The 16195-nt window shown below is 59.0% G+C and overlaps 2 protein-coding genes across 2 annotated transcripts in view; both read right to left on the bottom strand.

Moving 5' to 3' along the window:
* MRPL28 (mitochondrial ribosomal protein L28) overlaps window positions 1-594 on the bottom strand; it is a 2892-nt gene extending 2298 nt beyond the window's left edge. Inside the window, exon 1 of the mRNA XM_007453626.1 lies at window positions 280-594. Within this exon, the coding sequence (XP_007453688.1) occupies window positions 280-567 (288 nt within the window). The 5' untranslated portion in view covers window positions 568-594. The remainder of the gene's footprint in view (window positions 1-279) is intronic.
* Window positions 595-2483: 1889 nt separating this feature from the next.
* Window positions 2484-11845, bottom strand: PGAP6 (post-GPI attachment to proteins 6). The gene is made up of 13 exons (XM_007453625.1): window positions 11728-11845; window positions 8027-8204; window positions 7753-7945; window positions 7353-7480; window positions 6884-7152; window positions 6481-6800; window positions 5994-6081; window positions 5795-5918; window positions 5241-5377; window positions 4654-4832; window positions 4439-4585; window positions 3129-3245; window positions 2484-2780 (listed from the first exon to the last, which is right to left on the bottom strand). The coding sequence occupies exons 1-13, from the start codon at window positions 11843-11845 to the stop codon at window positions 2484-2486; spliced, it is 2295 nt and encodes a 764-aa protein (XP_007453687.1).
* Between the last annotated feature and the right edge of the window lie 4350 nt (window positions 11846-16195).

Here is a 16195-nt window from a genome sequence, read left to right as displayed (position 1 = left end):
TAGGGAAAGTATGGCGGTCAAGCTGACAGGTGACCTTAAACCTCATTCTCCATCTCTTCTCCCCACTCAGGGCTCCTCATCTATACACTTAATGTGGCTGCCAGAAATGTGACTTTTTACTCCTGAGGACACTCTTCAGATGGAGCTGTGTCTCCACCAGACTATAAGCTCCCTCTCCCCGAGGAATGGGGGTCCCTTTCACTGTCCAAGTACTTCCAGAGCCCGGAGCAAGGCAGCGAGGCCCAAGAAGTACCGCTCAAGCCCGTCCTGCTCACCCACCTTGTCGTTGTTGACGTATCTGTGACCCTGCACCCAGCCCTCGCCGCCCCAGAGCCCCAGCTGGGACTCCGGGGGATAGTGAACGGGAATGGGCACGTCCTCCACGCGCTCCCGCTGCCCGTTCTTGGGGTTGATCTTGATTTTGACCCCGTGTGGCCTGTAGTGCACGGGAGTGGGCGTCCGCGCCTCCTCCAGGGAACGCAGGTAGTGCTGGGGCAGGCGGGAGTAGATGCCCTCCCGCAGCCGGAGCTGCTTCCACAGGCCGACCGGGACCTTGTGCAGGGGCATCGCGGCGAGCCTGGCAGGAGGCAGGGGCCACCGTCACACGCGCCCGGCCGGACGCGGGCTGCGACCCCCACCCCAGACTCCAGCCCCCGGCGCCCCGCCCTATTCCTACCCTCACGCGCCGCCTCGACCCCTGCCCCATGGCCCCGCGCGGCGCCGAGCCCAGCGGCGTAACCCCAAGCGGCCCGACCCCCCGACTCCCGCCCCCGGCCCCCAGCCCCATCCCGCCCCCCGGCTCCGCCTCCGTCCCCCCCGCGCCTGGCCCCCCGCGCGGCCGCGGCCCCGACCCCAGCCGCGTGACCCCGAGCGGCCCAACCACCGCAATAACCCAACTCCACTATCGGGCCACCACCTACCTAACCGAGTCCGCTCCCCGGCGGAACCGGAAGTTGTGTCAGGGCACCTTGCCCTCCACTCACCGCTGACTGGCTGCAAAGCCGGTCGGTCTACACCCACCTCGTCCCGCCCCCTTTCACGTCTTTAGGGACCGTGGAAAACTCGCTGCGGAAACGGCGGCAGCTGCAGGCACCGTCGGCAAGTGTGGGCCCATTTCCCGGGAGCAGGGACTTGTCATTCTCGGTCCCACCTCCCCTCCTCTCGGAAGAAGCGCAGAAAACAATGTAAAAACTCTTTTGCCTTGAAACATCATGTAGAATATTAAATTCACCAATCACAGTGCAATGAGAACTACAGAAAAATACGTCTTAAATGTCTTGAAAAAATTCCTCCCCAAAATACTGTATATAAATGTTTCCGCTTTACAAGCCTAGAGAAGGCTCCAGTGGCCAAGTGCTGGGTGACTGGGGGTGCGGGAAGCCTCCAGGGAGGCCACAGCCTGGACAGGACTCAGAAGGGAAGACGCCAGGCCAAAAGATGGGAGAGTGTGTGCCCCCCACCCTGGGCTCAGCAGCCCTGTCCAGCACCCTCACACAGACAGCAGCCCCTTAGGGAGGGGCAGGGCAATGCTCCTGGGGCAGTCAGCAGCCCTTACCGTGCTTCCACCACAGAGGAAGGAGAAAGGCAGGGCCAGGCCTCCAGGAGCCCCCTCCCCAAACGTGTGGTTGGGCCAGTGGGGGGCAGCAGCCATCACCTTCTCTCCTGGAAGTAACTCAAGGAGATGCTCCCTAGACAGGGCCCAGGAACCCAGGGGTCAGTGGGACACAAAGATGGGACAAGGTGTGCCCTGCAGGCCCAGCACTCCCAGAGCAGCTTGGCAGCCCCCTCCCCAGGAACCGCATCTCAGAGGCCTGCAGCTCCAAAACTGAGAGCCAAAGGGAGTGAAGGGGGAGGGCTGGACAGCCAGAAGTCAGCCTCCCCCATGCTATCCATAGCAGCTGGCCCTTACGGACACCCCAGTGCCATCAGCTCCCCGGTAAATGTGGTCACTCCTTCCCATGGCAAATGTATTAGCAGGGGGCATCCCCATGCCCGCGGCAGGCTGGCATTCAGGGGCACAAAGTGTCAATGAGCCAGGGATGGCATAGCTCCCAGCCTATGGGGCAGGGGCTCATGGGAGGTGGGCTCAGGTCTCCTCGGCCCACCTGGGTCTCTCATACCACAGCCTCACAGGGGAATAGGGCAATGGGGGACTCTTACACCACATCTCCCTCCAACCATCCCCAGGCCAGAAGAACTCAGAACCTGACCCCACATGGTACCTGTGGTCTCTAGGCAGCCAGGCCCAGGCCCCAGGGGCCACTGCAGATACCAGCTGGGACCTGCAGAGTGACCGAGTCAGCTGGCAGCCAGTGGGCACAAGGGAGTTGGGGGTGTGGTCCTCTCCTCAGGAGGAGAAAGCAAAAGAGTGCTCAGGGCAATTTTATTCAGTTGGAAATGGATCTGGACAGGGTCCCTCTCCCTTGGTCCTGCCCCTGGCTAGAGAGATCATCAAAGCTGCAGATGTCCCCAAGCTGGCTGTGTCATGTCACTGTGTACAGCTCGTCCCGGTGGTTCTTGCAAATCTCATAGTGGCAGGTGAGCTTCTGGGAGCAGGCCCAGGGCTTGGTGTGCTGTTCACGTGGGGGCAGCAAGAAGGCTGCACTCCCTGCCAGCAGCATGTGCCAGATGCTGTGGGTATAGTAATAGTTGTCGCTGGTCATCATGGAAGTGTAGATGGTGATGGCCACAGCGGCCATGGAGATGCCGGGCAGGAGGTAGAAGACCCAGCGCTGCCAGGAGGGGGGGTAGCAGTGGCGCCGGCGCCCGCAGCGGTACACCTGGAGAAAACCACCGCACGAGTGTTAGCACAGGGGCTGCAGCCACAGCTCCCAGGGGCCTGCCCTGGTCTGGGAGTGTGGGCTGCTTGGAGGGGTTCAAGGGCACAAAGATCTATGGGTTCCTCAGGCCCACGCCCTAGGCATGAAGCCACACTGAGCCCCTGTGGGTGCCACTAGCAGCCCTCAGCAGATCTGGAGGACTCAGGCCCAGGACTGAGAACATGGCCAAAATGAGGGACCATGCTCTCTCCTCCCAGAGTGAGCGTGTATGGAGAGCCCATGCTCTTTTACCCCAATTACCAGGAGAGGGAGCCTGGGCAGGACCCTAGGCCTGCCCTAGTTCCTTACCCACATGGTGACCATGACCACAATGGCAAAGAGGCAAGGCCCCATTGTGTTCCAGGCGGCCCTGCGGTCCAGCTGCAAGGACATGGCGAAGACCAGAGCGCCCAGGAGAAACAGAACCTGGGCAAAACGCAAGGACGATGGCAGGGTCACAGGAGCCCTAGGCCTGGTTCGTCTTTAATGGCACATGGTCCAGCAGGAGCAGGTGGTTTGGGCCTGCTGGTCATCCCACTGTCCCTACTGCCCCCCAGCACCTCTGCCAGTCCCCTTGGAGCAACTCACACACCCTGCCCTGCTCTGCTGGCTGGGAGGGAGGCGCCCCTCCTCCAGCTCCTGCATTGCTGGGATCCATCAGTCTCAAGGGTCCATCTACAGGTGGATTTCTAATGTGTTTTTGTTTGTTTGTTTGTTTGTTTTTGCGGTACGCGGGCCTCTCACTGCTGTGGCCTCTCCTGTTGCGGAGCACAGGCTCCGGACGCGCAGGCTCAGTGGCCATGGCTCACGGGCCCAGCTGCTCCATGGCATGTGGGATCTTCCCGGACCGGGGCACGAACCTGCGTCCCCTGCATCGGCAGGCGGACTCTCAACCACTGCGCCACCAGGGAAGCCCTCTAACGTGTTTTGTTTTGGCCGCGCTGCACAGCTTGTGGGATCTTAGTTCCCTGTGGGATCTTCCCGGACCGGGCCACGAACCTGCGTCCCCTGCATCGGCAGGCGGACTCTCAACCACTGCGCCACCAGGGAAGCCCTCTAACGTGTTTTGTTTTGGCCGCGCTGCACAGCTTGTGGGATCTTAGTTCCCTGACCAGGGATTGAACCCACGCCGCCCTCAGCAGTGAAAGCATGGAGTCTTAACCACTGGACTGAGAGGTAATTCCCCACAGGTGAATTTCTGGGGCACAAACTTGGGCAGGCAGGGCACCAGGGCACGCATCTCCATGAGCCAAGCCTGGTTACAGCAGAAAAGTCTCTGAAGTGTCCTCAGCACCAGGGACTCCAGGAGCACAGCTGGGTGCTTCTCAGGGAGGTCTGGTCCAGGGTTGGGGCTCCAGGCCTCCTCTCTGAATGGGGCCCTGGGAGAGAAACAGGCCTCGCCCAACCCTGCCCACCACCTTCCTTTCCTGGCATCCTCCGAGCAGTTGACACAGTCCCTTCACAACTGGAGGCAGCCTCTTCCAGCAGGCGACTGGTCAGTACAAGAGGTTTTGAAGGGCAGCGGCCAAACCCCCTTTCTGGTGTCTCCCTCGACACGCTGTGCACAAGGGCCTCCACCCCCCCAGAGCCCAGACCCCGGGTATCAGGAAATCGCTCACATATTTCAGGGCGGCCTTCAGCCGGGCCATGCAGAGGATGGTGACCCAGATGGACACTCCGGAGCCCAGGAAGTCGCAGTACTGTAGTGTGTCATAGTTGAGGATACACAGCACCGCTTCACCCGGCTGGTCGCAGGCATGGTAGAACTGTGGGGCCGGGCGGTGAGCTGCAGCCCAGGTCCCCCTACCACCCCCAGGGGAGCAAGCAGGCCTACCGTGGAGAAGAACATGGTGTAGGCGTAGACAGAGGCCTCCACCAGGAGGGAGCGGTGCACAGAGATGGCGATGGGGGCCAGGAACACGAGGTTGCTCAGGGTAAGCAAGAGGGCAGCCGCCTTCTGCTGGGCCGCCGTCTGGGCTGTGCTGTTGTCTGTGCAGCTCCACCCACGCCAGCCTGTGGGCCAAGGCAACGCAGAGGGGGCTGAATCCAGGAGAGTCGGGCAGGCTTGGCAGGGGGCGCTTTGGAAACTCAGGGCCCGCCCCTCACCCAGGGCCCTGCAGAGAAGCCCCTTCCTCACCCCTGAGCAGGCCGGGACAGGTGTGGGTAGGTGTGGGGCACATGTGGGTAGGTGGATGGCAGTGTGGGTAGGTGGGGGCAGGTGTGGGCAGGGGAGGCCAAGATCAGAAGGCAGTACCATCTCTGGGGGTGCCTCTCTGTGCTCGCACGGGGGCACGGTAGGGGTGGGAAGGGGGCATCTGTCCTTGCTCTTCAGGGGCAGAGCTGGGATGGGCTCCCAGAGGAAGGCACAGGGCTGGGAGGCCAAGGGCACGAGTGGGGGGAGACATCAGGACTGTCCCTCACCTGCCTTGCAGCTGCAGCCCGCATACAAGTAGCCATGTCTGCGCAGCAGGAGGCACTGGCCGTAGGGTCCACAGTCGTTCAAGCAGGGCACCAAGTACAAGGTGGTCTCCACGAGGACCCAGGCCTGCTCACACTCCCTGCGAGGAAGGGGCCATAGAAAGGCTTGCTGCTGAGGTCTGCCGGTCAGTCCTCCACCAGTGCTCCCAGCAGGGTCTTGGACACATGAACCCAGAGTTGAGGCCCCCAAGCTCCGAGCCCTGGAGGACAGCAGCCACAAGCTCTGCGAGGCCAAGATGCCCCTCTTCCTCCCGCTGCCCGAGTACCAGCCTGTCTGGGGCTGTGTCCTGGACCAGTCCCCCTGCTTGTGTCCGGACTCTCAGAGCTGCCACAGGAAGAGTGGCCAGGTGGAGGTGGGGAATGCTTTAGAACTCCCAGAAGGCAACTGACCCTGCGCGGCTTGCAGGAAGTTGGGTCAGTCCCAAACTGGGATGCGGGCAGCCCTGTCCATGGTCCCGAGCGCAACCATGTGGCCGGCTGCCCTCAAGTTTACTTACTCAGGTCTCTCAGGGCACATGAGCTGCAGGGAGAGGTACCAGTTGTCTGTCTCTGGGTAGGGGATGATGAGGTTGGCCGTGGGAGAAGAGGCACTCAGAGACAGGGGGTGGCCCTGGAAGAAGGCTGCAGGGGAGGAGGAAGGCCTGGTCATAGGGAGCCAGAGGGCCTGCTGGTCCCTGGGCCAGATGCCACCTATACCTGTTGTGCAGCTGAGCGAAGCGTTGAAGCTGAGCAAGGGTGAGGCAGCAGTCACACAGGCTACCACTGAGGTGTTGGCAATCGCGGTCTGGAAAGGAGGCCGTTCAGGGTCAGTCCTTGGCCTCCACCTCAAGTTCACCCCTGGTGTTGGGTGCTGTTCTCTGTGGCCCCCGCTGGCTCAGGGCCTACCAGGACCCTTCCCCTCCAGGCCTGGGGCACCCAGCTTCTGACCCTACCTGCAGCCCTGGGCCTGCTGACGGGGACCTGCTGCCCTGCAGAACAGGCATTCTGTTTCTCAGATGGTGCCTGTTCTGGCCCAATGCGTGCCGGGCTCACTTTGTTGCCTGAAAGGCCATCCCAATCCCATCTCCGTGCCAAAGTCGGCACAGGGAGGCCTGGGCAGCATCACTCCCCCCAGGCAGGTCTGAGCCCTGGGCCCTGAGCCCTGATCCGAGCCGGGCCTCTAGGGGCTCTTGAACCAAGGTACCTTGTTGACCCGCATGGAGATGGTGAGGGAGCCCCCGCTGTCCATGCCCGTGTTGAGGTTCAGCCGCATCACCGAGGGCATGTCCGACTGCACGAGCACCGAGACCCTGTCCAGGGGCTGGAAGCGCACAGATACCACGTCCACGTCTTCCCGCAGGACGGGGAAGCTCCTGAGGCAGAAGGGGCCGCCGCCCACCCTGCCCCTCTGGTCCAGGTCCTGGTAGCTGGGGGTCAGGGGCAGCAGACCAGTGGAGGCGTTGCTGCTCTGGTTTGGGCTGCTCTGCAGAAGGTGCTGGAAGTTCACACTCCACGGCCTGCAGGCTGTCAGGACCACAAGGGGCTCAGCTGGAGGAAGGCCTGAAGGCGGAAGGCAGGGGGCAGAGCCATCTCCCCGCTCAGCCCACCTGTGAGGGCAGCCACAGCACTGAAAGCCACGGACACACGGGGCCCGGCAAGGCTCTTGGCCGTCACTTGCAGCCACCGGTCCCAGGGTGGTGAGGGCAGCAGCAGGTGGCAGGCCTGGGTGGGGCCGCTGCAGGTGAGCACCTTCTGGAAGTTTCCAGGCAGGGTGGCCGAGCCCACGGTGAGGCGCACAGGGCAGCCCAGGCTCCCGTTGGACGCACAGCCCTGCAGCTCCAGCCGCAGCTCCTGGGTGTACTCGGGGACGAAGACTCTGCAGCCAAAGGGATACGGCCTCACTTGGGCTCTGCAGCTTCAACCAACCTCCCCATATGCTTCACCCTCAGAGTGGTAGCCAAAGGGGGCGAGACACCTGGCCCCCACTTCTTAGCACGACCCAGAGACGCAGACCCACTGCTCTTTCACCCACAGTGAGGACAGCAGTACCACCCACTCCACCAAACCTCCACTCACTTGAGGTAGCTGGGGTGGGAGAGAAGGGTCTGTGGAAGAGGCACGTCAGGCTCCAGGATGGAGACCTCGACCACTCGCACGACCAGCATGTCAGGCTGGAAGATGTAGGCACAGGTGGGAACAAAGCCCTATGGAGAGAGCAGGCACAGGGGAGAAGGGGAAGCAGGAGGGGGCAGCAGGGCTGGACCAGGGAGCCCTAGGGTTGGGGGAGGTGGGGCTGGACCAGAGAGCCTGCGGGGGAGGGTGTCAGGGCTGGACCATAGAGCCCTAGGGTGGAGGGGCAGGGCTGGGCAGCAGAGCCCTGAGCAAAGTCTGCCCTGGGGAGATGAAAAATAGGGACTGGCCATTCACGCACTGTGGGGTCCTGCCCACCCCCTGTCCCTGGAGGGAGCCCCCTTACCTTCACCTCAATCTTATGGGATGAGGGGGGCAGGTGGGCGGCCACAAACCAGTCCCCGGGTGCTGGGTGGGAGATGTTGATGGAGGCGTTGCTGTGCAGCATCTTGAGGAGGAAGGAGGGCTGAACGGAGGTGTTGTCAGGGAAGCTGGTGCCCAGTGGGTTGATGACGGGAGGGGCGCCATAGCGGAAGTACCTGGAGGCAGGGAGAGCAGGGCAGGCTCAGGTGTCGCCCAGGCGGCTCAGGCGGGGGCGGGGGCAGTGGGCGGGCACCTACACGGTGATCTCCATGTTGGTGCAGGTGGGGCCACTGCCCCGGGACACCTGCAGCAGCCAGCGCAGCAGCACTGTGTCTGGGGGTACCCGGAAGTGGAAGAGCCTGGCGCTGCCATACCAGCTGTAGAAAGCCAGCTTCTGCGGGGCCTGCGAAAACTGCTCCGACACCAGCCTGGCATCTACGGAGAAGGCGCTGTCAGCCGGGCCAGGGTGCCCAGGATCCCCCTCCCCTGGGGAGAAGATGGAGGCCCTCATGCCTGGCCTGGGCCGGAGAGAAGGGGCGAGGGAAGCCATGGAGCCCCTGGGATGCCTGGCATGCCCACTCTGACCTCGGAAAGGTCACTGCTCCCCCCCAGCCCTTGGCAAGGGCCCAGGGCTCAGAAGTTTTCACTCAGGCATCACGTTCCCACTCACGTGCACACATCCATCTCTCTAAACTCCTCCAGCTCTGCCAATGATCTCTAGCTCACAGGCTCAGTCCCCCACAGCCATTCCTCTGCCAACTTTCCCCAGATCTCCACATCCCAACCACCAGCCACCCCTTATCAACGAGTCCCACAACCACCCAACACTGATCACCCCAACGGTCTCAGACCTTAGAAGCAGGAAGAGCCCCACTCAGACGGCAGCTCCTTTCCACACTGGTCACAGCCCCCACTCCCCTCCCTCCACTGCAGCCCTGGCACATCCAGGGCTGAGGGATGGAGCCTGAAGGGCACAGGAAGTGGTCAGAGCGGGAGCCCCTCCAACTGCCTTGGGCACTGGATGCCAGGACACTCTCCCCCACCTCCTCTGAGCCTCCCCAGCTCCAGCATCCTTGATCCTGGTTCCACTGGACAGGCCAGGGAGTCCAGGTCTGGAGGCTGGCCGCCTGCTCAGGCCATGATTTGGGATACAGTTACCCCAGAGCCCCTCCTCACCCAGACAGGAAGCAGGCAGAGACCCTGTGGGGAGGGGACCTAGGCTGGAATGGCTACCCCCCAGCTCCAGTGGGCACAAGCCCCTGCAGAGTGGCCCCAGCCTGGGATTCCCCTGCGCCCCAGTACTGGCAGTGGCTCCCAGGCCCCCACCTCTGTGACTCCCCAGCTGCCCTCCCCCACACACTCCAAAAGTTTGCACTTGCAGCCCCCTTTTGTCATGCCAGCCTTTCCCAGACCAGCTCTGAAGGTCTGCTGGGACTGGGCACAGAGGCCTGTGGCCCCACCCTGGATTAGGGCCCTCCTGGGAGTGTCCATTAACTGGCACAACCTCAGCTGGAGCATGTGTCTGGGGCCCATAGTGTAACCACCTGCCCCATGAGTGAGGGTGCCCACTCAGACCCCCCCTCTAGGGCCTCCCAGAGAACAGGCATGCTCTAGTGCTCTCTGTGTCCCAGGGGTGGCTGACAAGGCACCTGGGTTGCATGGTAGGAAGTGTGGCCCCAGTGGCCCCAGCACCAGCTCAGGCCTTGTTCTCCGTGTGACCTTGACCATCCCTTCCCCTCTCTGGGTCCTAGCTTCCTCTGAGTTGGCTGAGGTGGACAGCACCTCCCTTTGGCTGCCCCTCCCTCCATGGTTAATGGATGTTAAAGTGCTTTAAGAAGAAATGCATCATGGACAGAGCAGGGTGTGGTCTCCCTCTCCTCTGAGCTGGATACCTCCCCCTGCCCCACTGGGAAACTGGCAACTCACACCACCCCAGCAGCAAGCCCGGGCCCTTCCAGGTGGGCCAGGTGAGCAGGTAAAGGAACCAGGTGAGCAGCTGGCTTTCCTGCCAGCCTCCTGACCCTGCCATGGAAACACCCTGAGAAAAGATAACAGCCCACTTGCAAAGCCAGTCTGAGCTTGGAGGAGCCCGCTATGGGGGGCTGGGCAGGGGTAGGCATCACATAGGATACACTCCAGGCTTTCCAGGTGTCTACCGGCCACCAAGTCCCAACTGCCAACTGTGGCCTGAGTGCCAGGAGACTAGCAGCCACTGAGCTAAAACAAACTTTCTCCTGAGGCTGCTGCAGCCCTCCCCCCACCCCACCCCAGGACCACAGGGCCTTAGAGAAACAGTCAGCCAGCCCACCGGGCACCCAGCTTCTAGATGGGGCCAGGCAGGGGAGGTCCCGCTGCAGTGTGCAGCCCCCTGACCAGAGAGTGTCCAGGTCCTCTGGCCCCTGCTAGCTCTGGACACCTGCAACCCAGCTGGTGGCTGTGAAGTTTCAGCAGGTGCATGAGAGATAAGAGAAGTCACCCTAAGACCCAGTGGTCCCCACTCCCAGGCCACACAGCCCCTCCAGCACCCTACCCCCAGCTCTGCAGCTCTCCATCTGAGCCAGATGTGGAAGACACATTTCTGATATCAGGGAGCACCAGTCACATGCACACCTGCTCTGCCCACAACCCCCTCCAAGGACACAGGGCTGGGGGTAGGAGAAAGAAAGTCCCTGAGCCTGTCCTGGGAACCCTAGTAAGAGCACCCTGTCCCACATCCTCCAAACCAGGACAGGCACACAGTGCGGAGACCCTGCCCACCCAGAGACCCCAGAAACCAGGATCACACAGAAACCAGGATCACTTCAGCAGGCCTGGGAGGTGAGTGGCTGCCCCAGGTTTTCCATCTCCATAAACTCTTCACCAGTGACCCCTCACCTAGCCCTGATCCCAGAAAAGGAGGAAAGGAGAAAGTAAGCTTGACTTTCTCATCTGTACCCGATGGAGCAATTTCATCAGGGACCCATCTCGGGGAAACTGCCTTTCATTTCAAGCTGTGCCAAACTCAGAAACCAGAGGCACAACCCTCAAAGAAACAGGAGCTTGGAGAAGCAAGATTTCAGAGAAGGGGGGATGGGCTGGGAGCCAGCCCCAGGCTGTGCTGGGTAAGCTGCCTACTGCCCGGTGGGGCATCTGGGCCCTCCCAGCCCCACCAGCCTGGCCACCAGAGAGCCCAAGGCCTCAGGAATCAGGCAGTTTACTCAGCATCCTCAGGTATCCTGCAGAACCCCAAGGACAGCACCTTCTGGTCAAGCCACCTCCTTGGGCCTTCGTCAAAGGAAGTGGAAGTTCCCAGACAACACAGAGGTGCCCATTTCTCAGAACCACTCTGGCCTGCTAGGGTCCTGAGGACGTCTGGGAGTCTAGCCTCCAACAAGCAAGGCCAGCTGTTGAAAGTGACTGCAGTAGGGTGGTGGTCACCTTGGGAGGGGTGGAGGCATTACACCCACCCCAGCTGCTACTCTAGGATCTAAGCAACTTTTTCCCAACTCTGGCCCTCTCACAGACCAGATGGGGACCCAGGAATCCCACGGCCCAACGTTTCTTCCCAGGGGCTCGCAGCTCCCCCCCGCAGCTCTTGGAGTCCCAGAAGAATCCCCCTGGGCCACTTCACCCCCACATCCTGGTGTGCGAGGCTCGTGCCTGATCAGAACCCGTTGGGAGGAGGAGGAGCAGAAAGGAAGGGAAGACTTGCTCCAAGGGGACCGTCTGGCCGATCCCGGCCCCGGGGACAGAGGAGGGGGCTCGGGTGTCCCTTCTACCGCCCGCTGTCACACTCGGTGCCCCGCAAGAGGCCGCCCTGCGCCCCCAACCCAGGGTGGGGACCTGGGCCCTACGTCCGCGCCAGGTGAGCGCACAGGTGCCCCCAGGTGACTCACAATCCCGGCCGCTCCCCCCGCTGCTCCCTCCGCCCCCCAGCCCGAGCCCCCGGGATGGCGCCCGCAGGTCCGCGCTCGCTCACCGCTCTTTTGGCCGTCGCCGGCGGCGGCAGGCGGTGACCGAGCGAGCAGCAGCAGCAGCTGCACAGCCACCGGCACCGCCACCGCCGCGCCCCCGGTCCCGGTCCCAGCCTGGCGCATGGCTCCGCGCTCGGCCCGGCGCTACCCGACCCGCGTACCCGGCCGCCCACCCCCGCCGCCGCTCGGGCAGCCACGGCCGCCACTGCGGCCCCAGCCGCCGCCTCTGCCCTGGCTTCCCATCGTCCGGGCCGGTCCGAGCCGCCGGCGCCCCGGGCACTTCCGCCTGAGAGGCCCCGCCCCGCCGGGAGCTGGGCCGGAGAGGGGCGCCGGGCGCACGGCGCTGAGCTGGGCTCGGGGAGCGCGCGGGGAAGGCGATCTGAAGGAGGGTGCGGGGCGGGGGACGATGCGAGGACCAAGAGGGCGCGCAGGGAAAATGGGTCGGAGGGAGGTCCGGACTGGTGCGGAACTCGGGCCCGCGACAGTGCGCAGGTGGGGGAGGCGGGGCGGGATGGAGTGGAGGGTCCCGGGACACGTGGGGCGGAGGGAGGAATGGGGGCGAAGGGTGGCGCGGGACCCCGGGAGCCGCGGGGGTCTTGGTTCAGAGGGAGAAATGGTGGGGCGTGACTTGGAACGCGCAGGAGATTCGAAGCGTCCGCGGAGTGTCCCCACATGCTTTCTGGATGCGCTGGGGGGACCCCGGGACGCCAGTGTCTTAAGGTCCCTGCTTGTGGGCCGGGCGCCGCGCGAGGTCCGGCCAGCCTGCGCCGGCTCCTGCCTACCGGAGCTGGACTCCCCGGCCGGCCTCCCGGCGCGTCACACCACAAAGGCGCTACGAGTATGTGTGAAAAACACTTTCATGGAAAAATGAAAAGGCTCCTTGTACATATTTCGTACAATGTGAAGGTGGCGATTCACGTCAGTGGGTGGGACTCATTCACCCTTGACATCCGGGTAGATTCCAACAGATTAAGGATTTCAGCGTGAAAAGGAAACGATGGAGGGACTGGAAGAGTACATGGGGAAACTTTTTCACAGTTTAGGGGAAGCGAAGGCTTTTCTACATGTGACACAGTAGGCTAGAGGCAAGATAGAAATTCAGCTATGAGCAAAACTGAGTAACCACACTCAAAAAACAAGCCTCAGATGGGAGGACACTTGCAACTCACATCACAAAGGGCCGATCTTAATGAGATTACTAATAATAAAGAGTTCCTACAAGTAAATAAGAAATATCAACTCTCCCACAGCAAAGCACCAGATAAGATTCCTGGAAAGGATATGCAGATGAATATTTCCCTCCTTAGAGAAATGCAAACTGAAAAGCACCCAGAGGCCTTCTTTCACCTAACAAATCTGCAGAGATCAAAAAATTTGATCCTACCGAAAGGGTGGCATTGCCCACAGACTTTCTTAGGTTTGCTGAGCCTCCTGGGAGCCTCAGTCCTGCCACCACTGTGCATTTTCCCTGCATATATGATCACAGAAGCGTAAGGCTGCATTCGAGTGCAGCATGCACCCAGATATTGGTCATGAGGGTATGGGCATTAGAGTCATGGGTACCCAGATCGAAATTCAAACACTGTGATATTATAAACACTGATCCAGTGGGCTGTAAAAGGAAAGCCAGGAAGCTCTGTGTACTAATTGGGAATGGTCTACCAGGGGGACCATTAGCTGAAAAAAGGGAAGGGCAGAATAATGTGTTCAGAAAGCTACCATTTTTGTAGAAAAAAATTTTTTTAATTTGCATATCTTAAAGACATAGAATGCCTGGAAGCATCCAGCAGCCGGGGAGGGAAGGGAGCCCTGTGGCCAAGGATTGGTAAGAGGGGCTATACCTGTTTGCACCTTTAGAACTTTGTATGTGTGGGTGTGTTCACGCGTGCGTGAGGGTTTACCTGTCGGGAGGGAAGAGAAGCTGACCGGGGAGCCCAAGGCCACTGAATGCTTGGGGGGTAAGGGGCGGGTGAGGCATGGTGGGAGGGTGGGGGGAGGAAGCCCCAGGTGTGAAACCTTAAAAGAGACCCTTTATTCCTCTGGAATCTAGGCTGGACCCCCCTCCACCCTGGCCGCAGGGGGCTCCCAGGTTCTCAGTTTAAAGGGACAGAGACCAATTCTGGATTTTGCTGAGCTTCGATTTTAGTGCACTGTACTGACCCAGATCATGCTGGGAACAGCAGCTGTGGTCAGCACTGAGCCCTGCAGACTGTTCCAGCCGAGATCCATCCCTGCCTCAGGCTGGGCTCAGCGGTCCCCCACCAGCCCTACCCACTCTGAGGGTCACCTCAGTGTGAGGCTCCGGGGCCAAGCTCCCCAAGCAGGCAGGAGAGGAGGCATCGGTGCTCCATCTAGGGGACTCAGGAGAACTCTGCTAAGTAACAGAGTATTAATAATGGAAAGGAGGGACTTCCCCGGTGATCCAGTGGGTAAGACTCTATGCTCCCAATGCAGGGGGCCAGGGTTCAATCCCTGGTCAGGGAACTAGATCCCACAGGCATGCCGCAAAAAGGTCCCGCATGCCACAACTGAGGCCCTGCGCAGCCTAAATAATAAATAAATAAATATTTTTTAAAAAATGGAAAGGACCCACCTGGGAGGCCAAATGTGAAGATGGAAACAGGCCCAGTGGCAGGAGGCCCCTTCTCGAGGTCTTGCGAATACACGGTTCTGTATCCTACCTCACACTACACAGAAAAATGAATTCCAACTGGATCAGGCTGTCAACTGTCAAGAATAAAATGATAGTGCTCGCCTCAGCAGCACATGTACTAAAATTGGAATGATACAGAGAAGATTAGCATGGCCCCTGTACAAGGATGACATGCAAATTTGTGAAGCGTTCCATATTTTTAGGCGGGAAAGAGGGGAGGGATAAATTGGGAGATTGGAATTGACATTTACATACTACTATATATAAAACGGATAATTAATAAGGATGTACTTTATAGTACAGGGAACTCTACTCAATACTCTGTAATGACCTATACGGGAAAAGAATCTAAAAAAGAGTGGATATATGTATATGTATATGTATAACTGATTCACTTTACTGTACACCTGAAACTAACACAACATTGTAAATCAGCTATAATCCAATAAAATTTTTTTAAAAAGAATAAAATGATAAAAATATTTAAAGGAAACTAGAACACGTCTCTTAGAATACAGTCATGGGAAAGAATTTCTTGACCAAGACAGGGAACCGGGGAACATGAAGAAAAAGTTATTTATTTGACTACATTTTTTAAAATGCTATGTAATTATAAAAAGTATGAAAGGATAGACGTCATCAATTAAGTCAAAAGACAAATGGGAGAAAAGATGTGCTTTGTGTGATAAACAGTGAATATACCTAAGATAGAAAGGAAATTCACACACTGAAAAAAAGGCAGTCCAAAAGAAGACACTGGAAATATCCCATACCCTGGCAATTTACAGGAGAAGATGAGAAAGATGAAAGTGGTCCCCTGGTGGCAGTGGGTGACAGGGGCAGATGTTGCCAGGGCAGGATGCTCCAAGAGTGATGCTCTGGTTTGAGTGCTCCCCCTTGGCAGCCCTCACCAGCTTCCCTGGGCTGGCAGATGCAGGTCAGGCTACCTGGGACCCCAGCTCCGAGAAGAAGCCACCCACACTGGCTCCCCCTGCAGTGACCCAAGCAGGGGTGAAGAGAGGTCTAACATGTTTAAAGTTGCAGTCCCAAAAGGATAGGAGAGAACGAGGCAGAAAAAACATGAGAAATTTGGTGAAAGACATTAATGTACAGATTCAAGAAGCTCAGTGAATCCTAAGAAGAAATTGTACAAAGAAAATCACACCCAGGCACATAATAGTCAACTACTGAAAACCAAACAAAAAGAGGAAATATTGAAAGCATCCAGAGAAAAATGACATTCAAGGGAATAGCAATTCAAACAACGTATGACTTCTCTGCAGAAACAATGGAGCAGACAGGACAGTGGGGAGGAGAAAACAGACCTACATGGTTGCAAGATTCCTGCATCTTACATGAAGTGGCACAGTATAAATTCTAAATAGTCTGTGAAATGTTAGGGATGTAATTACAATCCCTAGAGCAACCAGTATAAAAATAATGCTAAGGTATACCTAAAAATCCAATAAATAAATTAAAAGATATTTTAAAATATTCATTTAATCCAAAAGAGGTCAGGAAAGGAGGAAAAGAATATAAATCAGAGGGGGCAAACACAAAACAAATAATAAAATAGGAGACCTAACTCCAACCATATCAATAATTACATTAATTATTCATGGACTACACACTCCAATTAAAAGGCAAAGATTATCAGACTGGATTTTTTTTTTTTTTTGTGGTACGTGGGCCTCTCACCGTTGTGGCCTCTCCCGCTGCAGAGCACAGGCTCCGGACACGCAGGCTCAGCGGCCATGGCTCAGCGGCCATGGCTCACGGGCCTAGCCGCTCCGCGGCAGGTGGGATCCTCCCGGACAGGG

Source organism: Lipotes vexillifer, unplaced genomic scaffold, assembly GCF_000442215.2.
Source record: "Lipotes vexillifer unplaced genomic scaffold, Lipotes_vexillifer_v1.1 scaffold914, whole genome shotgun sequence".
NCBI classification, from domain to species: Eukaryota; Metazoa; Chordata; class Mammalia; order Artiodactyla; family Lipotidae; genus Lipotes; species Lipotes vexillifer.
The sequence above is the reverse complement of the archived record's forward strand: the minus strand, read 5'-3'. Positions and strand labels throughout refer to the sequence as shown.

Coding starts and splice junctions, on each gene's coding strand:
- PGAP6 (XM_007453625.1), bottom strand. CDS start 11,845: ATGCGCCAGGCTGGGACCGGGACCGGGGGCGCGGCGGTGGCGGTGCCG. Junction 5,919..5,993: donor TTCGCTCAGCTGCACAACAG/GTATAGGTGGCA, acceptor CCTCCCCTGCAG/CCTTCTTCCAGGGCCACCCC. Junction 3,246..4,438: donor TGAAGGCCGCCCTGAAATAT/GTGAGCGATTTC, acceptor CGTTTTGCCCAG/GTTCTGTTTCTCCTGGGCGC.